The 27,871-nt window shown below is 37.8% G+C and overlaps 1 protein-coding gene across 3 annotated transcripts in view; it reads left to right on the forward strand.

The window, feature by feature from the left end:
* Window positions 1-27,871, forward strand: part of LOC115425842 (sarcoplasmic/endoplasmic reticulum calcium ATPase 2-like) — a 73,659-nt gene that overhangs the window by 39,188 nt on the left and 6,600 nt on the right. Inside the window, exons 6-20 of one of the 3 annotated variants that reach the window (XR_003936281.1) lie at window positions 5,198-5,278; window positions 6,353-6,438; window positions 8,183-8,647; window positions 12,745-12,833; window positions 15,803-15,905; window positions 15,996-16,127; window positions 16,223-16,342; window positions 17,222-17,440; window positions 17,766-18,101; window positions 19,240-19,460; window positions 19,680-19,882; window positions 21,429-21,514; window positions 21,601-21,734; window positions 21,822-21,939; window positions 26,725-27,116. Coding sequence is in view for 2 of the 3 variants with exons in the window: in XM_030143638.1 (XP_029999498.1) it covers window positions 5,198-5,278; window positions 6,353-6,438; window positions 8,183-8,647; window positions 12,745-12,833; window positions 15,803-15,905; window positions 15,996-16,127; window positions 16,223-16,342; window positions 17,222-17,440; window positions 17,766-18,101; window positions 19,240-19,460; window positions 19,680-19,882; window positions 21,429-21,514; window positions 21,601-21,734; window positions 21,822-21,939; window positions 26,725-26,994 (2,663 nt within the window). In the remaining variant the exon portion in view is untranslated. Of the gene's footprint in view, window positions 1-5,197; window positions 5,279-6,352; window positions 6,439-8,182; window positions 8,648-12,744; window positions 12,834-15,802; window positions 15,906-15,995; window positions 16,128-16,222; window positions 16,343-17,221; window positions 17,441-17,765; window positions 18,102-19,239; window positions 19,461-19,679; window positions 19,883-21,428; window positions 21,515-21,600; window positions 21,735-21,821; window positions 21,940-26,724; window positions 27,681-27,871 lie in introns of those variants that run through there. The other 2 variants (XM_030143640.1, XM_030143638.1) reach the window with 2 other exon arrangements.

Here is a 27,871-nt window from a genome sequence, read left to right on the forward strand (position 1 = left end):
ACAATTTACATTTTTATCTAAGTAGGCCTATATGTAGACTACGCTCGCGGATCTGTGCCATAGCCTGAGCCATTTCCCCAGTTCTCGTAGCCTTTATGTACCATTAGGAAGCTGAATTGGGTCACTGCAATTCCACTGTACCCAAATTGGCCTTTTCCTTTGAGACGGGCCTTTTATGGCTCACAAGGACTTCATTTCCTCCTCTTTTCTTTGGTTCTCCTTCTCTTCCCCTACAGCCATGGCAGCGCTGCTCTGCTGTTGTGCACCACAGTAATGAGCTGTACTTCATCAGTTGAGTTTACACTAATACTGTGCTGGTGGCTGCGGAAAATACACGACATCTCGTCTGGTAAATCCTCATTTAGCTTCTCTTATTACATACAACACCGTGGAGAGCCAGGAGTACAGCATCTCCATGTAATGTTCAACAGCGATTTGTCATGTTATTATGTATTGTTTAAAATATACTTGTGTAGGAGGTCATTTGAGGTTCCCTTTGCATCAGCTACATACATATATACATAAACGGATCAGGGCTGCTATTAATAACTGCATTAATTCCTAATTTTTCACTTGATTTAAAGGGTTTTATGTAGTATTAATATTCCAAACTCTCGACACCAGGGGGAAGCCGGTACCAGAACACACTTATGATGAAAACCACCAACAAATCAACCCTGTCAGCGCCACAGACTGTATCACTCACTGAAAATAGTATAAGCTCATTGTTTACACACATCTGTATTACAGTATCATCAAGTTTTCTTCTTCAAACTAAAACTCAGACATTTATTTTGACAGCTGATCAAAATTAGCCTGGCCAGCCAACTGATTTTCTCAGTGTATTAAGTACTGAGAAAACTGTCTGGAATTGGGGCCGATGGATGTGAAATAGGCACGATTTATTCTATACCGAACCAGTCACGAGTCTGGGGGGGGCGGGTGTGTTGCAATACATCGTTTTTGTTTTTTGTCGCAAGTCAAAGTCAGTTCCAAGTCCACAAAGCTCTTTACAACTGTTGTCAGTTGTTTGATTCAAAAATAAGGATTGGATTACAGATTACACCCTGTATTCTTAAATTTCTCTGACAAAAGCGTCACGTCTGTCTCATCTGTGATTGGTTTACTCGGCGCCTGTTAGTCCCGCCTTCATATTTGGATTCAAGTCCCGCAATTCCAGACGGATTTCTCATTGAGAAAGACAGATAGCTGGCCAGGCTAATGTACAATATACTGACGAATAAAGATTCTTAATTCTCAGATTTGTTACTAGGGACATTTTTGGAAAATAAGGGGTTAAAAAAGCAACTTAAAAACTGAAAAGTGTAAATCAGAGGTCTCAAACTAATTTTCTGTCAGGGGCCACAGTCAAGGGACCAGTCAAATAATAGCATATTAACCTATAAATAATGACAACTCCAACAATATTATTCCTCAACTTATCATTTCTACATGTGCATTATAAATCGGATCTACAAAGACACTAAATACTTAGAAACAGGCAGAAAATTGTTAAAACTGTGTTTAATTTTCTTCAGAAATTTCAGGTTGTTCATATTTGTTCAGTTTATTCACATCTTATTGTTAAAGGATAATTTGTAAATTTAAATACTTTCATAATTTAATGTTATTTTTTGTACTAAAACAAAGACAAAAAATTTAAGTTGTCATTATTTATAGAGATAATGTAATATTTTCTTCACATCAAACAGAAAAAAATATGGAGTCATTGTTATTTTGTAGGATATTTTACTTCAGATCATATTGGTCTGTATGTGGAACCTGAACTAAAATTAATCTGTGGAAGTTTTGCACTTTGCAAATTCATCCCATGGGCCGGATTGGAACCTTTGGTGGCCTGCATTTAGCCTCCGGGCCGCATGTTTGAGACTCCTGGTGTAAATATACATGTACTGATCACTTGTTTTAGTACCCATATGTGAACAGACCTTTCACATGAGACCTACCAATTTTCTTATTTGCCTAAAACAACCTCCAGACTACAACCGACAAGTTATACTGTTACCTGGTTGTTTACTTGATTAAAAAATAAGGGTTGAATTACAGATTACACCATGTATTCTTAAGTTTCTCTGACAAAAGCGTCACATCCGTCTTATCTGTGATTGGTTTATGCAGTGCCTGTTAGTCCCGCCTTCATATTTGGATTCAAGCCCCACGATTCCAGATGGATTTCTCATTGACAAAGACAGATGGCTGGCCAGACTAGGTCAAAATAACAGGGTTTAATAATCTTCAAGTGTTGCATCAGCTGATAGTTTACATTATAGCTCTGTTAGCTTAGCTCTATTTTTAGACAGAAAACAGCCACAGTAAAACCACAAATCACCTCTGTTTTCTGTACAGTTTGTGTTGTCAGTAGGGCTGCACGAGATTGGAAAAAACTGACATTGCAATTTTTTTAACCCTGCGATATATATTGCGATATGAAACAATACTCAGGAGGATATAATAGCTGTGTGGCACCGACGTAAATGGTCAAACTAATTAGTTGTGTTACCTCTCATTGTACCAGCAGGTGGAAGACACTGTCGACACAGAACACATGTTTTAATATCATCCTTCCTGTAGCTGAAATAATTCCAGATAACTGATGTTACTTTTCTTTTTGGCGCCAAGTCTTTGTTTTCAGTGAATTTCTCTTGTTCGTTGCTCATTTTTCAATGTTGTTACCAGCGACTCACTCCATGTGTAGGGGCGTGGTCTGCTTCGGCAAACTGATTAAGAACGATTGTGATTGGTGGATCGCTGTGTGCAGTGTGTGTCAGGTACCCAGGTTGAACTTAGATGAGAACACTTTGAGTTCATTTACCTCCTACACTCCAGGACCTGCGATGTGACTATTGCGCACACATACATTGCGATGACAATACTCAAATGATATATTGTGCAGCTGTAGTTGTCAGCAGCTGAACTAAAGATCTGTTTGGAATCGAACAGACAAGGTCAGAATTGTTATAGTCTAGTCTGAACCAAGGTTCTAATAGTTTTGGATTTTTCATTCTAGTTTAGTTTTATTTAATTTTGACTTTTTTTTCGGTAATTCAGTTCATTTTAATTCGTTTTTAGAGCAGGTTTACAAGTTTTTATTAGTTTTCATTTTCTTCTAAAGACTTTGTTTTAGTTTAGTTTTAGTATTAATTTTAGTTTTGTCGTATCTTTTCTCTTCTTCTCCGTCATATTCAAATAAATCCCAGACAGGACTTTCTCCCAACTTTAGTCTCCATGTTTCCAGGTAGAGTGGGGACCAGAAGACGACTGGAAACCACAAGTGTCGTATGGTGCCGCTAGATAAAATTGCTAAAGCAAAATAAATCAATTTCGTATCAATCCGACGTTGACAGAGACGAAAACTAGGGGAATTTTATCCGTAATTTTTATCTGTTTTAGTTATTTTTGTAAACACACAATACAGTTTCAGTTAGTTATCGTTTTTTTCTTTTAATTATAGTTTTTATTTATTTCAGTTAATGAAAATGTTTTTTCAATTCTAGTTTTTGTCATTTTGTTAGTTTTCGTTAACGATAATTACCTTGGTCTGAACTTGGATCAACAAACTGCAACTTAGCAAAGATAATAACATCCCATAATAACTTTATACCTTCATAAGCTTCAGAATCAAACTCAGCCATTCAGAAGAAAAACTGACATTTCAGCATCAAACTTCTTTCTTTTCATTTAGAGCTGTGCCCAGTGGAGAAAACAACAACAGTGTTTCTACTTTTATCACTTTCTTTGACTCTGAAAGTTCTCATCACATCTGATCACTTTCTGATGCTTTGGTCAAAGGCTCGGTGGTGTTAGTTTTCCTCACCAGGGGAGACCAGCAGAGTGACTTGCTACTCCCTCTAGTGGTCACATAGATCCTTTGAACCATGGGTATGAACAGCTTCAGTTCACACCTGTATCTCAACAATCCATCATATTGGTGTCTTCGGCAGAATTTAATAGCTCTTTATTCTAAACACTATAATACAGAAATGTCAAACATGCGGCCCAGGGGCCAAATCCGGCCCGCCAAAGGGTCCAGTCTGGCCCATGAAATGCAAAAATTACACTAAGATATTAAAAATCACTTGAGTTCAGGTTCCACATTCAGACCAATTCAATCTCAACCGGGTCGGACCTGTAAATTACTATCATCATAACCTATAAATAATGGCAACTGCAAATTTTTCTCTTTTTAAATGTAAATATTTTCATGTAATTTTACTGTATTTATACCAAAACAAACGATCATTTCTCAAAAAAAAAAAAAAAAGAAAAAAGAATAACCTGAACAAATGTCCAAAGAAGTGCAATTTTAACAATATTCTGCCTGTTATTAAATATTTTGTGTATTTGTAGAGCTGCTTTGGTCTGTAAAATGTAATGCAAATGTGTAAATGATAAACTGAAGCATAATATTGTTAAAATTGCACTGATTTTTCTTAAGAAATTTCAGTTTGTTCCTGTTATTCACATTGTTTTAAAGGATAGTTTGCAGCTGTTAACATTTTCATAATGTAATTTTACTTTTTTCACTTTAAAACAGAGGACGGTTTGGAGTTGACATTATTTATATATTACTATGTTATTATTTCACTGGTCCGGCCCACTTCAGATCAAATTTGTCTGAATGTGGCCCCTGAACTAAAATGAGTTTGACACCCCTGCTATAATGATTTAATGTAGTCAAATTACTACATTTAGCCCCTTTTTAGTTAATTAGTTGTTTTATTTCAGAAATGTCGTTCAGTGTTTCCTGCGCAAAACAACATCCTCAAATATCTTGTCTGACCACAGCCTAAAGATGTTCAGTCTTAGTCATAGAGGAGTGAAGAAAGCAGAGAACTTCCACATTTAAGAGGCTGAGTAGTTGAACAGGCCATATGTAATGGTTAATTTTTGCAGCTGTACATGGGATATATGAAAACAAACCTCCTTGGCACATGGTTGAAATGCCTTTATTATCACAAAACGATCGTATTAAACAAACATATTTTGTCTCCCTGATGAAGACTCCGTGCCAAAATGCGTCAGAGTTTGTTTTCTGGATTTAAAGCGACCATGAGAATGCCTTTGAGTTCTGGTGTTTGTGTTGAGTGTCTGTTTATTCTGCCTGTTGCGGTCCCTTTGGGTTTTTCTTCCACGTTCATGTTGTTGATGTGTGTGTTTGTTTTGTGTTTGCTCATAGTCGGAGACAAGGTGCCTGCTGACATCCGCATCTGTTCAATCAAATCAACAACTCTGAGGGTGGACCAGTCCATTTTAACTGGTAAGACGTCACTGCCACTGCTGAGCTTTATCACAGCCATCAGTTCATTTCCTGCATCATTTTTTTTATCAATTAGTTTCGCACTTTCTCATAAGAACATCAGTATTTCTTGTAAGTTAAATTTAATGCTTTCATACAATGATTTACATGTCTTAAAACTCTTCTGTTTCTGTCAGTGGTGTTTATAAAGTCCTAAATACCATAAATTTACTCTTATCTAGAGTATGATAACACTTTTTATATGGATACAGACGTCCCTTTAAATAATAAGATTGGGATTTTAGTATGTTTTTCTTAACCCTCAAACACCTAGGTTAATTCTAATTTAATTTTTCTCTGCATTTTAACTTTTGCTAAGTGATTTATCACCATTTATTATCATATTACCCTCTGCATTTTACATTTTTCAATGAAAATCAACTATTTTATTTTATTTAATTTACTGACAGCATAGATGTTTGTAAAAGCTCATAGTAAAATCCAAACGTTCTAACAAAAAAACTGAGAAAACTGAAGAAAAAGTGACTTTTTCTGCAAAATATATCATTAGCTGAGCATAGAAACAAGCATCTTTAACCACTGTCATTTGTCAGACTACATTCCTTTTTATTGGTGAATAAATGTTGCGGAAGATGACGGTGTTTCCACGTTCACTACGGAGCCTCTGAACATCCAAATATCTAATCTGATGATGAAGAAAAGCTGAGAAACTGCATTTAACCTGAATTGTTTACGTGTATTGATAGAATTAGTGGATCAAAAGTTATTAAATATTTTCAATCACTTGGTGCTTTTGTTTGCTTGTAACTGTTTAGGACTTGAAGGGTTAATCTTTGATAAAATAAAGAACATGGGTATCACATGTCATCCTCATCCTCCAGCTGTGTTTATAGAACCAGGTTAGCGGGTTGACACCGACCGGGACAATGAGCCGGTTGAGAAATGAGTTCAGAGGTGTATAATGACAGCATCATTTCTCCTGAATGGAGATGAGCGCCGTGGAGCCGTCGGTCTGTGGATCTGCAGACACAAACGCAGATGGATTGAACCTGAAATGTTTTGCCTGTTTCGCAGGTGAATCTGTCTCCGTGATCAAACACACCGACCCCGTGCCTGACCCACGAGCTGTCAATCAAGACAAGAAGAACATGCTCTTCTCTGTGAGTTTGACTGTCCACAATTTACCGCATGTTTTTATTTAACCAGATATAGTCTCATTCAGATCGAGATAGGTTTTACAAGAGGTCAGCAGCACACACCATGATGAAAAACAGGTTAAAAGATCAGTGATAAAAATGAATAAACTATTAAATAACAGGCAATGATTTAATGAAACATGTCCGGCTAAGAAGTTACTGTCACTTTCCAGTCCTTTTTTTTTTTTTATTTCAGTGCAGTTTTAGTTCATTTTTCAACTGCATTTTTGAGGAATTGACTAGTTTCTTTTTGGGTATTATTATTTGGTCTTGTTGATAGTTTTAGTTTTTAAATATTATTAGGAAGACCTTGATTTATAGAAGCTGTATTGAGTAGATTGAGTATGATTTGTAAAAACTACTCTATTCTGTTTTATTCCTGCACACTATGAAACATTAAGTGTTATAATTAATATCAACCTAAATTAAAAGTGAAACTTTAAATGGTCTAAAATGAAAATGAAGCTAATTTTGCCTCAGGTTCTATGTAAAGTTTGATCTTTTTAGCCATCATATGTTTTTATGATTTGCTCATTCACTGCTGTTAGTTTTAGAGGTTTTTTTTCTTGAATATATCAACCCTGTCCTATTGTTGCCTTTTTATATGTTACTTCACTTTATGTCTACTAAAAACTTGGGTCTGTTGCTATTGTGGGTGAGATTCTATGAGTTGGGTAGTAATAATTTATTTAGAGGGATTTTTTATATCCTCCTGAGACCCAGCAATGCATTTTTGTCCTCTGTAGTTGACAAGAGTTTCACAGCTTTATATGTATATTTAAAAAAAAAAAAAAAAAAAAAGTCCACTGCAAAGGACATTTCATGAGATAGAAATGAAATAAAATATCTGAAAAACTGGCATCATACAAGTTCCAGTCAAGGCATTATGTAATGTAAAAAAAATGGTGCTGTCAAACGATTAAAATTTTTAATCAGAGTAATCACAGGGTTGCTGCGGATTAATTTCAAATAATCACAATAAAATATAACTCATTTTTAATCTATATTAATCACGTTTTATTTTGCATGAGCAAACAGAGTCAAGAAAGAACCCTGCACATAGGTACTGCTTACATCCACTGTGCTTCCCAAGTGTTTTCGTTCTTCACATAGGCTACATGTATTCGTTCAGTACACCTCCATGTTGTATCAACGGTCCTGAACCGAAACAGTTCAGTACAAATGAGTGCACTGTTACATCCCTAGTTAATTCATTGCGTTAATATTTTTAATCAGATTAATCATGATGATGGATTAATCTGCGTTAATGCGTTAATTTTGACAGCCCTAAAAAAAACAACAAAATTTTTACTCACTGGGTCTCAGGAGGATATATATTACATTTCTTTACTGCATAAAAAGTAAATAAAGCTGTGTTTCTATTACCATTAAATGACCTGGTTATATCTAAAGAGGGACCATGTATCTAAACTATCGCAAATCTTTGTTTTTTCCAGTCTTTTTATGGAAAGTGTTGTCTGCTGTTGTCATGAAATACCACCAAAGGATTATCCTTTTTGCTAAAAAGCCCAGAATGGACCAAACCACTTTGGTGCTGTAGTTTTTTTCATATTCCGGTGGCCACTGTAGAGCAGGGTGAGGCAAGGGGTGTTCACCTGTGTCAGTCTGTGACCTCACCACTAGATGTCACTATAAATATCAAACATCTGAACCTTTAACTGACAAAAATGCCTGCATCTTTTTTCAGGGTACCAACATCGCAGCTGGAAAAGCTGTGGGTGTGGTTGTAGCCACCGGGGTCAACACGGAGATCGGTAAGATCCGCGACGAGATGGCGGCCACTGAACAGGAGAAGACGCCTCTGCAGCAGAAGTTGGATGAGTTCGGCCAGCAGCTGTCCAAGGTCATCTCCATCATCTGCATCGCCGTGTGGATCATCAACATCGGACACTTCAACGACCCCGTCCACGGTGGCTCCTGGATCCGCGGGGCTGTCTACTACTTCAAGATCGCCGTGGCCCTGGCTGTGGCCGCCATCCCCGAGGGGCTCCCTGCTGTCATCACCACCTGCCTGGCCCTGGGCACCCGCCGCATGGCCAAGAAGAACGCCATCGTCCGCAGCCTGCCCTCCGTGGAGACTTTGGGCTGCACCTCTGTCATCTGCTCTGACAAGACAGGAACACTGACCACCAACCAGATGTCCGTCTGCAGAGTTAGTCCCACACACACACACCCACACACACACACACACACACACACACACACACACACACACTCACACTTTTGGTGCATTGCTGAGCAGCTTGGGCTTCACTGCTTTGTCATCTTTGTTTTCTCAGCCTGTTTGAATAAAGTGACAGCAGCTACGGAGGGTTCAGCTGCTTAAGTCGCTTTCAATTCATCCGTCAGCTAAAATGCTAATAATGCGTATGCAAATAGAGAGAGTGAGGCTTTTGTCTGATCAGGTATTCAGGTTATTTAACTAGAAGGCGACATGTTTCCTCTGTTCTAATCTACATGAGCTGTTAGATGACTTGCAGTGCTGCTGTTGTGTAACTGACCTTGCTTCATCAAACTGCAAAACAGCCAGTCTGTAGTTCCTTTTTCTCTCTTTATGTGAAAGTGTGAGTGGCACTCCAGCGTCACTTGGCCCCACATGAAGAAGACAGTTCAGCATTTATTAAAATTTAATCCTCTTTGTTGCCTCTTCAGTGCTCCCTCTGAAGTTTGGCTCAGCCTGAATCCGACTGGCGGCGTTAATTTGCAGTTTTTCCCCGAGTTGTTTGGGTCTCAGACAGTATTGTTTGGTCCTAATGTTGTGCCGGCCATGATAAAATAGCCTTGTGATTCTGTAATTACTGCTGCTTTCAGTGATTTATTGTGCGAGCCATTCACAGGGAGCCACTGAAAGTAGTGTGTTTTCCTTGAAAGCCTTTTAAGATGTGGGCTAATTGGATTTATACTCCTATAGAGATGGAAAGTCCTTAAGTAAATGTGGAGTGTATACATTTATTTGCTCATAACCACTCTGGATGGAAATGGTTAGGACTGAATGATATGCTTAAAAAAATCTTATTGGGATTATTTGGACATATATTGCAATATGAGTCACTATTAACAGGAATCCTAGTTTTTGGATTTTTGTGGTGGTTTTTGCTGGTTTCTAGTTCCCTTAAATCTACGGAACATGATTTACAGACTGGAGCATCTCTGTATGTCAGTATAACAGCGCATTGTGACACATTTGACCTTTAACAAAAAACTGCACCTTCTGCATTTTGGATATTCCACTTGGGCAAAGTGAGATTTTGATGAAATTTCAGTGAATTCTTTGAACACGTTGATTAGTTGAATAAAAGCTTTATAAGAATTGAGCCCAGATTTAGAGCAGCAGTCTAGTAGATATGATTAATGTGATCACCTACTGCTGGAACTCTGACCCAATCCAGACCATGATTTCCTGTCTGTTTTATCTTATCTTACCTGGTTTAGTTATAAAGGCAATGAGGAGTGATGCCGAAAAAGGAACAAATGCACAGACCCACATCATTCATTCAGGAGGAAGTCATAGGGCCTGATTTACTAAAGGTTTGCGTGTGTAAAAACGTGCGCAAACTCGACTGCGCAAGCAAAAACACGTTGAATCTTATCTACTAACAGGGCGTAAAGAGGTTTGCGCCTCTCAAATGGGCAAAATAGCTCGCGCCACCCATTTAGCGTGTTTGCCCTGATGAATATGCAATATGGGCGTTTCTGACAGAACGGACAAAATTATTGGGAGTTGTAAATGCAAATAATTATTTAGCGCATGCAATGTGATTTACCAAACCTGAAACTGATTGCGGTGGCTGATTTTGCGTCTATATTTCGTGCGTCTGAAAGGCAGGTTTTAACTGGCACGGCTTCGCGCAAAACTGGCTGCAGGTGTTATAGCGAGGAGGCGCATAGGCATAACCAAAGGCAACACACAGAACCAATCTGTTCTTTTCACAGCAACATTTTTGGAATGACAGGAGAAAAAAATAATAATGATTTGATACATTTGGCCCCCCACTTTATGGGCCTGCCCCCCATGCCCGGTTCCACCGGTGGCACATCACCATTAGCCCAGGACCGACTCCTGAGAGACGTCTCTCTTTCTCTCTCTCTCTCTCTCTCTCTCTCTCTCTCTCTCTCTCTCTCTCTCTCTTGTGCGGGAGACCGAACTGGACAGGTTCTAGCGCTGCACAACACACACACACACACACACACACACACAGTGCTGTCCACGGTGTTGTGACTGGACTCCTGAACCGGCTGTATAACCGTATGTTTTTGTTTTTTTTTTTGTTTTTTAATCATGCCCACGGACTTAAAAGTTTTCATTCATCATGCAGAGCGACATAAAGAGAGAAGGTATTTATTTCACTAATAACACACTTCACCGCTGATAAACAACAACAGAGAATAACCTTTTCACCCCTCTGTGTGGAAAAAGAACAACTTCATATTTATGAGTGCTGGGATATCCCAGAGCAGTTTTTACAGCAAACTGTCTCCATGACAACAACCGGTAGCGCACGCAAAATCCTCATTTAATTAGGACGGTCTCCAAGACTTTGCGCCTGTTGTCATTTGCGCAGGGAATCTTAGTTGATTGCCCGTGACACGCAAATCAGTAGCACGTGCATTTTTTAGCGTGAGCAAGCACATTTGCGCCCGTTATTTGCGATCTTAGTAAATCAGACCCATAGTCTTACTACCTCACTTTTAAATCTTCTTATAAATTAACTTATTCATCACACAGTCCTGGTATCAAGAGATTATTATTATTATTATTATTATTATTAAACATCACACATGAATGATCTTTTAACTGTTTTCATGATAACTTTGGCTACATACATTCAGTTCACAATACAATTTATTATGGAAGTATGGACAAATCCTATGATAAAGTCTCACATTTGTACCTTCATATAGCTGCACTTCTGCACATTCCTCCATAATTTGTAGAGACAATTATAGTTACAATAAAGTTCACATTAAATTAATATGCCGATTTATTTTCTTGATTTGGTGATTATAGATTTAATGTTTTGTTTGGTCCATATATATATTAAGTTTTCAATTACAGGCATAAAGAAATTGGAAAATATTCACATTTTTATTTTTTGTTCAATTTAGTTATCAGTTAAGTTTAGTTTTAGAAATAGTTTAGTAGTAGAAGTTTTTATTTATTTATTTATTTTTATAATATGATCTCCTAACTGGAATAGATCCCTTTATTTACTCTTTTTTGCATTTCTGGTTTTCATAGCACCTTCAGTCTAACTAATTTAAACTGGTGCAGCTGGAGTTTTCTTGATTTAATCCAGTAGGTTGGAAGGTAAATGAGTAACTAAGTGATACTTTATTTATCTGGCGATTTTTTTAAACAGGATAAAACAAGATAAAGCAGTACCACATAAGAAGAGGAAATGTTCACATGAATGCAGCATGAAATAAATAACAAGGAGTAGATTTTATGATTTAAAATTCAAAACATACATAAATACAGCGTAAAATTCAATGGCAATATAAACAACATAGGCCAATCATAAAAATCCAATTAAAAATGTAATTAAAGTCGTAAAAATGCCAAAGAATAGATGGGTTTTAGGACGATATATATGATAATAAATATTGTATAAAAGTAAAATACTGTGTAAAACATCACCATATGCCTGTGGTGTCTTATCCTCTCCACGGTGAACGCCACATTTTATTTTTGTTCAAGCTAAGATTAGTGTGAACGTATTCTGAATGAAAACATGGTTTCATAATCCCCCTCATGGGAGGCCTGTTTGCCCTGATGTTTGGTGACATCAGAAGAGCGATGACAGTCTGTCGAACCAATCACTGACCAGCTGTGTGTTTTAAGTGTGTGTTTATGTGTGTTTTTATGTGCGTTTGTGATGATGACAGCTTCCTGCGGGACTGGCTCTGGCACTGCAGCTTCTTCCTTTTGGGCACAGCCTCCTCCTTTCACTCCAACTCGCTGGCAGTCTTTTCTATTTACTTTCAACGTCAAACTAAACAGTCCTCTCTGGCATTAGGCATCAGGCCACCCATCCTGGCTCTCACAGAGACGCACTGTGCACTGCAGCCTAATTTACTGCTTCAAAAGACCCCTGACTCCAATGGGATAGATGGGATTGGTGTGGTTTCTGCTTCCCCCTGCTGGATCAGACATGAAACTGCATCTCATCTCCAAACACACATTAAATGCTCTGTGCTCTGGGGAAACTAATGTTTGTTTTTTTTCATGTGTGTTGTTTTGTTTCGCAGATGTTCATCCTCAACAAAGCAGAGGGCGACAGCTGTTCTCTGGCAGAATTTACCGTCACAGGTTCAACCTACGCACCAGAGGGAGAAGTGTGAGTACTCCAACAGTTCAATTGTCTCATGCAAACCCAGATTTGAAGAGGTTAAGTCAGTTTTCACTAGTGTCTTGAAGCTTGAGCTTTGATTTTGGTTAGTTCTACAAGTGCATATGTACTTTTTATTTCGTGTTCATTTTGAGAATTGAGTTTAATCCACCATTTAATTGGCAAATCACAAGATCCCAGAGCACAGAGAGCATTTATTTCAGGGGAGAAGAAAAAGTATTAAGAAACATTCAGTGCCTGGAGCACAGTGCTCAGGTGCTTGCAGTTACAAAAAGGTTTTATCACACAATGACAAAGCATTATTTATTTACATTTAGTTGCCAGAACTTTCACAAAATTTACTGAAAAGCTGTTTATATCCTGCAGCTCTGTCTATCTTTGCCACTGCCTAATCTTTTCTTCACCAACTTACACTTAAAGAATTAAGACTATTTTTCTACATTTAACCTTTCTTTAGAGATTGATCACCATTGATTAAAATATTCTCCCCTTCATTTTGCAGTGAAAACAGACATTTTCCCATATATAATTTACAGATCATGTAGATGTTCATAAAAGCTCAGAGTAAAATCAAAGGTTATTATGTCGAAACAGAAAACTGCACAAAAAGTGACTCGTGCAGCGAAATTTGACATTAACTCAATGTGAAAACAATGACCTACAACAACCATATGGGAATGACAGTGTGTCCACATTCATTATGGAGCCAAATAAGACAAATATAATGCCACTGAAAAACTGAGAAACTACATTTTACCTGAAATATTTCATTGTATTGCTAGAATTAGTTAAGTTAATAGTCATTTTAGGTCAGTACGTAGATGCTTTTAGTTGCTGGTGACTCTTTAGATTGAATAACATCCTGTACCCAACCCAAAAAATTGTGACAGTACAATGATATCATACCCGTCTGAAACTGACTACTATGACTTTATCAAAAACAGAGTGACTCTTGAACTAAACATTAAATCATGGTAAAAATCCCTCAAGTCACAGCATTTCAACAATAAATGTGGAAATATGCATGAAACAAACTGTAAAAAATGTAGGTGGGTGCAATTTTTATCATCTGACCTATGCGTTGTTGTCCATCGAAATCAGTATTTACAGTTGAGAGGTTTGATATTCACTATCGAATCCAATTTTAGTCATATTGGCACTGATTAATCAATCAGAGAAACTGAACTTAGTGACATGTTCTGTTTGTTGATCTCCTCAACTCAGACGTCACTGCATCTCCTAAGATGCTGACATCTGCCCCTCTCTCTTTTATCATACATTTATATTGCACTCAAAGAAGTAAATGCGTGCATAGTAGGGATGTAACGGTATGAAAATTTCATATCACGGTTATTGTGACCAAAATTATCACGGTTATCATTATTATCACAGTATTGTTGAAATTATGCTCAAAATATTCAAAAAGTACTTATACACACACACACTGAAATAATTTAACCAAGTTGTATTTTGAAAAAAAAAAGCCCCACCACCAACAACAAAAAAACCTAAATAAAATAATAGGCACAATGCACATTCTTTTGACAGAAACATTCAAGTATTAACCCTTAGTGGTCTGAGCCTATTTTGGTCGTTTTTCAGTACTTTTGATTTTGCCTTTATATACTATATACAGAAATGTTTACTATACCCATGTTTGGTATCTTTTTTTTTTTTTCAGCACAACTTCATCTATCTCATCTGCCTATTATTTTTTCACTTTAACCAACTATAAAAATATAAAAGGCCAAAAAACACCAAAAAAAAAAAAAAATCCGATTTGAAAAATGTATATACTTTATTGCATAGATAACACAAAGGTGCTTAACAAACCTTTTCAAAGGCTTTAAAAGTGAATATTGGTTCCAAATATTAGGTATATAAAATTAAAATTGTAACAAATTAACCCTTTCATGCACGAATTATGAGAACCTTAATCAAGATTTTTTTCCTGAGTGTTTTTATTCCTCTTTAGGCATGAAAAAAACAATGTGATTGAAAATTTTCTTATGAAAATAAATACATTTTTAAAAAGTAAAAAAAAAATACATTAAAAAAAATAGTAATAATAATAATGAAAAAAATTCTTAGGAACCTATTTTTCATGAAGTTGCAAAAATGTCCACTCAGCTGGACACCATGCATTTAATTTTTGAAGCAAAGAAACATGCATTTACTGATAATTGCGTGAAAACTATAACTATTACACTCAGGGGAGATCTACACAATGTTACCAATTCATGTCAGAAACGATATGTAATGTCTTAAAACTTTAATAAAGATATGTTTAAAAAAAAAACAACAAAACAACAAAATCCATGAATATACAAGAGAACAGCTGTAGAATAAGTGTCCACTGTAGTGACCAGTATACATGAAAGGGTTAAAACTATACTCAAATATTTGACATAAAAGCATAGCTTTACATGGGGTTTTTTACCCTAAAAGTGCAGTAATCAAACATGGTTATCATGATAATTAGAATTTAAACGGTAATACCAGCTGTTGGCAATTTTAGCGCGGTTTATCGTTATACTGGTAATCATTACATCCCTAGTGCATAGTAACAGAAGTAAAAGCAAAATGCATTCACACATTTTTGATAATGACAAAGGAGCGGTTGGTGTTGGCTTTTATCAGTATTACACATTAAACAGGATTTACAAAACCACTGTTTAATATTTCATATTGTGCAAAGCCATTTTATTGCTTTACATCCTGAACCATTTAAGAAATACCAAACTAATACTGCATCTACTATTACATGCAGTTTTATTTATGATTAGATTAGATTAGATTAGATTAGATTAGCAGCAGAACACCAAATGTTCACATATAATTAAATATATAATTAATGATAGTTTTTATTTGGTTGCTCTGTTGACAGGAGGGTTTCCACTTCTACTTTTACTCTTTATGATGTTAACTATAATAACATGGATTATACATTTCTTCAGGTACCATGATGGAAAACTCGTCACCTGCTCCCAGTACGATGCACTAGTTGAACTGGCCACCATCTGCGCCCTGTGCAACGACTCCTCTCTGGACTTTAATGAGGTTCAAACCCAGCCTGTTTCTCTGACATAGCAGCCGCATGTCAGGTGTAGAAGTGTCTAACAGGTGTGTGTTGTGTTGCGGTTCGATCAGGTGAAAGGTGTGTACGAGAAGGTCGGCGAGGCCACTGAGACGGCGCTGACCTGTCTGGTGGAAAAGATGAACGTCTTCGACACTGAAATCCACAACTTGTCTAAGATTGACAGAGCAAACGCCTGCAACTCTGTGAGTGACAGCGGCTCCTCCACCTGCACACGCTGCACATTTCTCCCAACTCCCACTCAGCAGGATTTGTCACTCTGTCCATCCGGCTGTTTCAGGTGATCAAGCAGTTGATGAAGAAGGAGTTCACGCTGGAGTTCTCCCGAGACAGGAAGTCCATGTCCGTCTACTGCACCCCCAACAAGTCACGCTCTTCCATGGGCAAAATGTTTGTGAAGGTACAGAAACGACAGCTGTGAAACTAAATGGAACACTGTGGACTCATCATTAAACACCGTGTTAGTCTGTCAAGTTGCAAATGAATGCAATAGTCATCATAGTTTAGCATTTTTATTTATTTAATTTTTTTTCTAGTGTTACAAGGCTGGTCCAGACAAGATAAAAGGAAGAAGAACATTTACATGATATAAAAAACTAAAAGAAATAATAATAATAATAATAATAATAATAATAATAATAATAATAATAATAATAATAATAATTTTTCTTTTTATCTCATTTTGACTTTTTTTTTTAAATTTCATTTCAGTTTTAATGAGTTTAACATTTGCTCATCTGGTTAAGTTTTCATTTTATTTTTTAAATGCTGAGTTTTAATTAGTTTTTATCACTTTCAGTCTTGGTTTTGTCTTTGGGTATATGGTTTATTTGTGGGTGTAAATCTGGGACAGCAAAGAAAATTCATACCCATCCAAAATACTGGGCTTTTATATGAAATACATTGACTAAGTTAAAAACTTAAAACATTTTCCTGCTAACAATTTATATTAGGTATTTTGTAAATACAATGAAGATGCATTTGTTACTCTTATTATTATTATTATTATTATTATTATTATTATTATTATTATTATTATTTTATTTTATTTTTATTATTATTATTATTATTATTATTATTATTATTATTATTATTATTATTTAATGACGTGAATCCTCATTGAGATTACAATCTCAAACAATGGAAGTTGGTAGTTTTTTCAAAGCCTCATTTTGGTTTTATATTATTTCAGTTATGAAAATGTTTCCCATGCCTGGTTTTTAATATGCTGTTAATTCTTGTTACTGATAAAAACTGGACTCTCTGCTTTTCTGCACAGGGCGCTCCAGAGGGAGTTATTGAGAGATGCACTCACGTCAGAGTGGGCAACAATAAAGTCCCACTCACCAAAGGTATCAAAGAGAAGATCCTGTCGGTGATCCGGGAGTATGGGACCGGTCGGGACACCCTGAGGTGTTTGGCTCTGGCCACACGAGACACCCCACCCAAAATGGATGAGATGATACTATCAGACACAGCCAAGTTCTCAGAGTATGAGGTAAGCACTGATTTGATAGAGTTATTTAAAGTAAAATTGATGAACAGAGGTAATAAAACATATACTGTAGTTTTAGAATATTAGCTATCATCTCTGAACTAGGATAAAAGAACCACAACAGTGAATGTTATATAAGCAGAATAATTAGTTTGTGATCGTGTCTTAAAGAAATCTGTAATTTTGTAATAAATCAAATGCTTGACAGTCTGCAGCTGCACTTTCTGAGCCTTAAATCCATGGAGGCTGGGCCACATAAACAAATAAATACACATAAAAAAAGATAGACTGACACCACCCATTCTGGTCTTTGTCTTTGTGTGTCCAGTCTGACCTGACCTTCGTGGGCTGTGTCGGGATGTTGGACCCCCCTAGGCAGGAGGTGGCCGCCTCCATCAAGCTGTGTCGACAGGCGGGCATCCGGGTCATCATGATCACCGGGGACAACAAGGGCACAGCTGTGGCCATCTGCCGTCGAATCGGCATCCTGACTGAGGAGGACGACGTGGAGCGCATGGCCTTCACCGGACGAGAGTTTGATGAACTGTCCCTCAACACCCAGCGCGAGGCTGTGACTCATGCACGCTGCTTCGCCCGCGTCGAACCGTCCCACAAGTCGAAGATCGTCGAGTTCCTGCAGGGCTTTGATGAGATCACTGCAATGGTACAGAGTCTAAAACCCACTGCAGTTCAGCTTTGCTGTGGATCCAGAGTCCATTAGATAAGAACATCAAACATAGGGGATGGTGACGATATACATGTGCATCACATTTATTGATTACACCACCTACGGATCTAAAGTTTGACCTTTAACCCCATTAGTCACAATAGGAAATCAGTCACTGCACTTTTTTTTAAATCTAAAAAAAAATTGAATTTTGCTGCTTTGTAGTCATTTCTTAACTTAAAAATTAATATTTTACCAATGCACTGAGTTATTTAATTTAAAGCTTAATCTTGTTCATATCCAAACAAAACCATCTGATCAGTACCAAAGTGGGAATGGCTTTGATATCTTGTGAGTCATTATTTGATAAATTTGAGAAACTGGAATAATACTGAGCCTCAACACTTCATTAAAGACGACTGATGCTCATGAAAGTTCACCTTTTCAACTCTGCCCATAAGGGGGCAGTATAGATTGGAATAGCATACAGCAGTCACCATGACATGAGATAAGATGATCCTTATTCCTCCTCAGTGTGGACATTTGCAGTGTTACAGTAGCATAGAGATAGTGACATTAATGCATGCTACATCCTCCGCAAGAACAGAGAAAAATGTTCATTTTCTCAAGGGCAAAAACAAGAACAAAGTTCCTTGTGGCCGAAACATTTCTTACTTAACGAGAAATTCAAGTGTTGAACTCATGGGGGGGTCCTCTGCTATTTTCCATTCACCACGCTCCGAACACCTGACCGATCGTGCAATGGTTCTCGCACACCAGACGAGAGGAAAGTTCTGCCTGAATGATGTGTCGAGAGAACAACCAGTGCAATTAACAAAAATGATGTCGTATTGTTCTCACAGCCCTGGGAGCGGGAAGAAAGTTCTGATTCTGTGTAGCAGGCTTTAATGTAAGGATTAAAATAAGAAATACAAAAACTAAATACAAAAATATTTTAAGCTGCACTTAATAGGATGAATACCAATAAATATGTACAGACAAAAAAGAGCACAGTTTGAAGTATTACAACAAGTCTGCTGTGGGTCATTAACTTTGAAACAGTTTTTAATATTCGTCACTGCTGCTTTAGAACAAATACAGTATCTGGTCTCTGAGTAAATAGATCTCTCTACAGACCGGTGATGGAGTGAACGACGCCCCGGCCTTGAAGAAGGCAGAGATTGGCATCGCCATGGGCTCTGGCACCGCCGTGGCCAAGTCAGCCTCCGAGATGGTCCTCGCTGATGACAACTTCTCCTCTATCGTGGCTGCCGTGGAAGAAGGCCGAGCAATATACAACAACATGAAGCAGTTCATCAGATACCTTATCTCCTCCAACGTGGGGGAGGTCGTCTGGTGAGTGGCTGTTTATCTGAACCCACTGCAGCTACTTATTATGTTTTCAGAAATAACTGCAGCAGCAAAGATGGTGGTGTATAAAAGAAAATGTCATTTACAGCCAAAGTAAATCCATGTCAGACCAAACATGGATGGAAGTCCAAGTGTTCGGTTTCATCTCCTTCTGGATCTTGAAGCTGTTTCATCTGAATTTAACTGGAATTTTCTTTCTCTCAGCATCTTCCTCACTGCTGCTCTTGGCTTCCCTGAGGCTCTGATCCCAGTCCAGCTGCTCTGGGTCAACCTGGTCACAGACGGCCTCCCCGCCACAGCTCTGGGCTTCAACCCCCCAGATCTGGACATTATGGAGAAGCCCCCTCGCAACGCTAAGGAGCCGCTCATCTCCGGATGGCTCTTCTTCAGATACTTGGCCATTGGAGGTCCGTTAACAGCAGTTTTTATGTCTATAGCAGGGGTGTCAAACATATGGCCCATGGCCCACCAGAGGTTCCAGTCAGACCTGTGGGATGAATTTGTGAAGTGCAAAAATAACACTGAAGATATTAACAGGCAAGGCCGTCAAACCCATTTTAGTTTCAAATTCCAACGTCATGACAATATTAATAATAATTAGAATTAAAAAATTTTATTTATCAGTAGGAATCACACATGTAGACATGCACTTGCACCACACACCGAAATTGGCCTTGTGCATTTAACCCGTCACTAGATCATGCTTGCATCAAACTTTGCATACTACGAGCAGTGGGCTCGCCTTATCAGGCACCCGGGAGCAAATGGGGGATCCGGTCCGAGAAATCAAACCAGTGACCCTTCAGTCACAACCACAGACTCTTCAACCTTCTAGGTCATGGCTGCCCCATTACTATTGCAATTGCCCTTATTTTTCTTAGGACATTTCAAATTATTCGCATTTTTTGGAAAAGAATAGTTTGAAAATGTCAAAAATCTGATCATTTAATTTTACTTTTTGCACTAAAACCAAGATAAAAATTTGGAGTTGCCATTATTTATAGGTAATTCTGGTTTTAACTGAACTGGTTTAGCTCCTTTTTTTGTAATTTATTTTATATTGACATTCAGTATCAGACATTCTCATTCAGTTCATCATATGTATATATCATACATCTGTTGTCTGCTCTGAATGCCTGAATGATATTTTTGTTTTATGTCAGATAACCATGTAAAAGAGGAAAAACTATGTACAAGTAAGGAGTAATCTTTTCCATACAACACAATCACTGATTTGTGAAAACAAAATCAGGCCTATAGGGTGTGGTTTAGCTCTTTTGAAAACATTTCGTCACTCATCCAAGAGACTTCCACAGTTCAATTCTGAGTTCTGAAGAAGTCTCTTGGATGAGAGATGAAACATTTTTAAAAGAGCTAAACCAGTCCAGTTGAACCGAGAAGAACTGTCAAGAAGAATGATGACCTGGGAAAATGAGAACCTACACGGACATTATTTATAGGGTAATATGTTATTATTTTACTAGTCCGGGCCACTTCAGATCAAAATGGGCTGTATGTGACCCCTGAACTAAGTATGTGCATTTTTAACAATATTCTGCCTGTTACTAAAGGTTTTGTTCCTTTGTAGATCCACTGTGATCTTTAGTAATGCACATGTGTAAATGATTAACTGAGGCATAATATTGTTGAAACTGCACTTACTTTTCTTAAGAAATTTCAGGTTGTTCATGTTGTTCACATTTTTTAAAGGATAGTTTGTAGATGTAAACATTTTTATCGTGTAATTTTACTTTTTCAGTCTAAAACATAAAGAAAAGTTGGGAGTTGTCATTATTTCTAGGTTATTATGTTATTATTTTACTGGTCCGGCCCACTGGAGTTCATATTGGGCTGTATGTGACCCCTGAGCTAAAATGCCTGTGACACCCCTGGTCTATAGTATCAGTGAGTCAGTTCATTGATATCATAGTTGACGATTTACCATCCTCTCAGGTTATGTGGGCGCTGCCACCGTGGGAGCTGCTGCCTGGTGGTTCGTTTTGTCTGAAGACGGACCTCAGCTCAATCTGTACCAGCTGGTGAGTGTTTGGGTCTGAGATGAAATCCATCAGGCGGTGTTAGATTTGCCTCCAGTCTCACTCATCTGCCCCCCCCCCCCCCACAGAGCCACTTCCTCCAGTGTTCCCCAGACAACCCCGACTTCGACGGCCTGGACTGCCAGGTGTTCGAATCCCCCTACCCCATGACCATGGCCCTGTCGGTGCTCGTCACTATTGAGATGTGCAACGCTCTCAACAGGTACGAGTATGATGTCGGCCTCATGGAGCCTCTGAAGAGCAGAAACCATGTCTGATCTGCTGATCGTCTGTCCTGTTCTGTCCACAGTCTGTCGGAGAACCAGTCGCTGCTGCGGATGCCCCCCTGGGAGAACATTTGGCTTCTGGGGGCCATCTGCCTCTCCATGTCCCTCCACTTCCTCATCCTCTATGTGGAACCCCTGCCTGTGAGTAGTCCAAATACTGTTTGCGGCCATGGCTCAGACGGTAGAGTGGGTTGTCCAATAACCGAAGGGTTGGCAGTTTGAATCTCGCTCTGTCCCAGGCATGTGCTGTTGTGTCCTTGGGCAAGACACTTCACCCTCCTTGCCTCCAGTGCTGCTACTCACACTGGTGTATGAATGTTTGGTGGTGATGGTCGGAGGTGCCGTAGGTGCAAATTGGCAGCCGTGCTTCTGTCAGTCTGCCCCAGGACAGCTGTGGATACAAATGTAGTTTACCACCACCAGAGTGTGAATGTGTGAGTGAATGAATAATGGATCCACTGTACACACTTTGAGTATGCGTTCATAGAAAAGCGCTATATAAATGTAATCCATTATTATTATTATTACTATTATTATTATTATTATTATTATTATTATTGCTCATTAAAACCTTTATATCATAATTTACATCATTAATCATCAGCTCTGATATCTTTGTTTCTAAACACAATCCACGTACTTGGTCAGTCCATGTTTCCTTTTCTTTGTCTGTTAGATCCATTTCAAGTTATTTTCTCACTAGATGGTGCTAAATGCTTTTACAGTCTCTATTACTTTCAGCCCTCTAGTGTTTGTATAGTTTCATTACAAACACATAATCAGGGTGCTTGTAAAGTCTTGAAAGTTTTAAAAAGTATGGAATTTTGAAATGCTGTTTTCCAGACCTTGAAAAGTATTTTGTATGAAAGTCTTAACAAAGTATGGAAAAAGTTTTTTCTCGTAGTCGAGTTAAAGAGTATGCTCAAAGGCACATAATCTTGTAAGATAAATAAAAATTCATGAGGAAAGTATATTAGTTAGTTTCAGTTAATTTCCAATATGTGACAAAAAAAATAATCTTACTGTAGTCCTTAGAAAGAGAAAACATGAAAAACTTATATATATATATATATATATATATATATATATATATATATGAAAACAAAATGTGACTTCATTCGCATGTTCGAAAACAAGTGGGAGGAGGTATAACTTATAACATTTATAAAAACTTGAAGGCACTAAACGGTTGGTACTGGAATGATTTAAGTGAATCTTGTTTGTGTGATATCCATGCACTTTGGGATTTTCATATGTTTTGAAAATGTTTCTGTCAGTAAAACATAATTTACTGCGACTTATGCCTTCATTCATTCCTACATTTATTAAGATTAACTTTTCTTCTACACACAACAGGTGCAATCTCAACCAAAAAAGTAGGAACGCAAGTATAAAAGTACATAAAGTCAAGGTCTTGGGGAAACAAATAGCAGTTTTGAAAATGTCTGAATTTTTTATTTGGATAAAGAGCAAACACACTGATAATGAAAACTGACAACCTGTAAATTATAATAATGTATTTAAGTGACCAGTTATTTTACTTGTAGCTCCATGTCACTTCTATATTACACTGTGAGGACCAAATGAAACTCAGTGGTATAAAAGTAGATGTGTTTTTCATACAGCAGCTACTGACCTAAAGTAAATGAATATAATATACCGACAATCATTCATGAGTGGAGGGATTCAGGTATGAGCTTTAGCAGCCTGAGCGTCAGTAACAGAAACATTAGTCATGGAGAAATGGAAATGAAATGTTAGATGGACTGAACCATAGTTAAGACCTGTTCAAGGAAATAACCATAAGGCCCATCGTACTGTTATTGATGTGAATGTAAGGTTTTAGATTTGACCAAAGACACCTTGAAAAGTCATAAATTTGGCTTCATCGAACCTACAGATACCCTGGAAAAAGGAACAATGGAACGTAGCTAATGGAACCCCATTAGTTTTGCTACGTATTTATTATAGCATCTTTTATGCCACGAAATACTACAATAAATGTTACAACATGAACTTATTTGAGTTCTGGTTTTGATGAGAGGAGCGGTGGACCACTGTGGAAAGTTATCTCCATCACATCCCAAAGATTGAGATCAATGGGCTTCAGGTCTGGACTCTGAAAACCAATGGAAATGATGTCTCATGCTCCCTGAACCACTATTTCATGAGCCCAATGAGCCACATCAACCCAGACGTTGCCCATTCTTTATGCTCTTTAACAAACCGAAGCGACTCACTGCGTCAGTTAGAGTTAAATGACCTGTTTCCAGCTGAGACGTATGAATCACTGCAGTAATTATCTAATCCAACACCTTTTTGTTTAGTAAATTAATATCTTTTAGCAAGTTTAGTGTTTGGTTGACACTTACAGAAATATAAAACAGTTGAATTGCTTCATTTTGTTACAAAGGGATCAAAACCATAAAGCCAGTTAACCCCTGCCATCAGCTGGTACTGTTCTGATTCCTGAAACATCATAAATGTAAGTTACTGTAACACAAACCCCTGTCAGTGAATAAACATCTCTCTAAAACAGGGGTGTCCTGATCCTCGAGGGCCGGTATCCTGCATTTTTTAGATGTTTCCCTCTTCCAGCACACCTGATTCAATTAATAATCAGCTTATCATCAAGCTCTGCAGAAGCCTGATAATGATGTAATGGCTTCCAGGTGTGATGGAGGAGGGGAATATCAAAAATATATAGGATACTAGTCCCTGAAGACTGGAGTTGGACACCCCTGCTCTAGCACAAATGACCCATGGACCAAAATCAGTCTACTAAAGTGTCCAATCCAGCCCACAGAAATGCAAAAATTACACTGAATATATTAACAATCAAGAATGTCAAATGTCATTGTAGTCCAGGTTCCACATATAATGACAACTCCAATTTTTTTCTCTTTGTTTTAGTGTAAAAAAGTAAAATTACATGAAAATATTTACTTTTACAAACTATGTTTATAAAGATTTGTGTTTATTAACAGAAGCTCTTCCAGGATGTAAATGGTTTAGCAAACATCTACAGTTCATTACAGTGAGCATTTTACAGAGGGAACATACATAAATGTATAAACGTACAGATACACCACACAGGGAGGATTTTTGAACATCAGAAGAGAAAAGAAGAGAATAATAATAAAAATCAAAACAAAACCAAAATATTACATAAACCTTTCCCACCCCCACCCCCCCTTTCCTTTATATACCTACACAGTCCATGTACATAGTTCATACTTGCACCCATCTGTACACATTCATATGTAAATAAATCAACACACTACTCACAACAAATGCATCAATGAGGAAGTTATACAAGGAGAACCTATAGGGGCTAATGTGAAGCCAGTCCAGGAAGGCTTACATCACCATGGTCAACCAGGTCCAGAGAGGGCAGAATGTCTATGAAGGGGCCCCAGATTTTTCCAAAGGATGCACGCTTCCCTCTCATATTATATAATATCTTTTCAGGTGTGCTTACAAACTATCAAAAAATGTGAATAACCTGAACAAATACAAATTTGAAATGTCTTCAGAGAAATAATGGCAATTTAATTAATATTCTAAATATTTTGTGTATTTGTAGATCTACTGGGATCTGTAAGTTGTGATGAACATGAGTAAATGATCAGCTGAGGCATTAATATAGTTAAAATTGCACTTAATTTTCTTAAGAAATTTCACGTTCATGTTGTTCACATTTTTTAAAGGATAGTTTGTAGATGTAAACATTTTCATACTGTATCTTTACTTTTTTCACTCTAAAACATAGAGAAAAGTTGTGAGTTGACAATATTTACAGGGTTCATACATGTGCTTGAAATCCTTGAAAATACTTGAATTTCAATGTTGTGTTTTCAAGGTCTGAAAAGTGCTTGAATTTTAGTTTAAGTGCTTGAAAATGCCTACAATAACTCTGTGATGTGATATATTTGTTTATTTTTAATATTAACTCTGCCAGGTAATATGCCAAGCCAAAGCTACTTGCAGAGAGGTGGTACATTTTGAAAAATAAAACTGTGCCAAAAAAGTAAATGACCAGGTGCTCTCAGGTCGACTCCAGGTTCATTTTTATCTTAGTCTTTGGTGGGAGTGTGTCTGAAGAATTCCAAGTGGCTTCCACTTGTTTTGATAAAACTTTGTGTGTGTTTTTTTTAATTTCTAAACTTTTTGCTGTTACGAAACATCATTACCTCCGCCAAGGAAGTTATGTTTTTGTCAGCGTTGGTTTGTCTGTTTGTCTGCCTGTCTGTCTGTGTGCAAGATAACTCAAAAAGTTATGGACAGATTTGGATGAAAATTTCAGGAAATGTTGATACTGGCACAAGGAACAAATGATTAAATTTTGGTGGTGAGTGGGGGTGGGGGGCCCACTGATCTGCCTTGGTGGAGGTCTGCGCTCTACAAGTGCTTTTCTAGAAAAGACAGCACAGACCTCTGCCAAGGTAGATCAGTGCCCCCCCACCCCCGATCACCACCAAAATTTAATCATTTGTTCCGTGTGCCAGTATCAACATTTCCTGAAATTTTCATCCGAATCCGGGGCACTGATCTGCCTTGGCGGAGTGCTTCTAGTTTTACGATGTTTATAGCATAATACAATTTACATCATTGTGATAAAAAGTGAAATAAATTATTATTATTAATTATAAATTATAAATTATCATGAGCGTATGTATTCCTGTAGATACGTATTTTACCCCAACAATTAGGTGCTGTGCTGGAAAAATTTGAAAATGACCCTTAAAAGTGCTTGAAAAGTGTTAGAATTTAACTTTGAAAAATGTGTATGAACCCTGTATTTAGAGGTTTTTTATCTTATTAATTTAGTGGTCCAGCCCGTTGGAGATCATATTGGGCTGAATGTGGCTCCTGCTCCAAAATGTTGATTCCTTTCAAAAAACAGTGTTGTCTTTTTTTTCTCAGGTCATCTTCCAGATCACGCCTCTGGACACGACTCAGTGGATGATGGTGCTGAAGATCTCGCTGCCCGTCATCCTGCTGGACGAGCTGCTAAAGTTTATGGCCAGGAACTACTTGGAGTTCGGTAACCAGCTGGAGAAACCGGCCAGAAAAGGCTGCTCTCTGTCTGCATGCGCCGACGGCATCTCGTGGCCGTTCGTGGCCATCTCCCTGCCCCTGGTGTTGTGGATCTACAGCACCGACACTAACGTATCCGCCATGTTCTGGCCCTGACTGACTCCAGTTCACCCCCTTCCCTGTGCACCAGTGTGACGTGGACATTAACACACACCTCTAACAGTTACTTTAACTCGGAACAACGTAGAGTCGACACCTGCACCTGCTCTGACAGTCCGGTCTGTATGCTGTCAGGTCTTTTGTATTTAGGACATTTTCACCAGTACATATTTTGGGGAGGGGGGGGCTTTAGTCATATTTTAATGACTTTGACTGACATTATGTCCATGTGTTTTATTTAACCATTAAGCTTCTCCCTTTTTATTCCTTTTTTGAGCAGTTAGATGAGGCCCACCGTATCAGAGCTGTGTGTTGAGCTGTACAGAGAATTTACACTATTTTATAATAATAATAATTAATATTTTGTAATTTGGGGAGGGGCTGCGGGGTCATGAATGTGTGGACTGAGGTGTACTTCCAAGGAGCGTACAGTACAGAACTAAGACTGGGCGAACACTTGAGTTTCTTTGCCCTGGAGTGAATCTGTCTTCGTCCTTTTTGAGCTCCATGCATCTCCGTTCATTATTTTCTGCATTAGGCAGAACACAGCTACCTCAATGCTGTTCATATGACCATTATTATCATTATTACCCATCTGTCTTAACTACACTTCATATTTTATCAGTTTAAGTGTTGAGGTATGCATCCCTTATTTTGCAGTAAAAAAAAAAAATCCTCACACATTCTCTTACATTCTATTTCTATTCTATACACAGTCTATTTTTTTTTTTTTTTATTTCTTTGTTGTTGGAAGGAAGAGAGGACATCAATGTGTTACCGGTTTGAGTTAAAACAGTTTTTAAATTCAAGATTTTCAACAACGCCTTCTATAAAAACAGCTCGGGTAACAACTTGACAAAATGTCCGCTTTGCA

Source organism: Sphaeramia orbicularis, chromosome 9 (assembly GCF_902148855.1).
Source record: "Sphaeramia orbicularis chromosome 9, fSphaOr1.1, whole genome shotgun sequence".
Classification (NCBI taxonomy): domain Eukaryota; kingdom Metazoa; phylum Chordata; class Actinopteri; order Kurtiformes; family Apogonidae; genus Sphaeramia; species Sphaeramia orbicularis.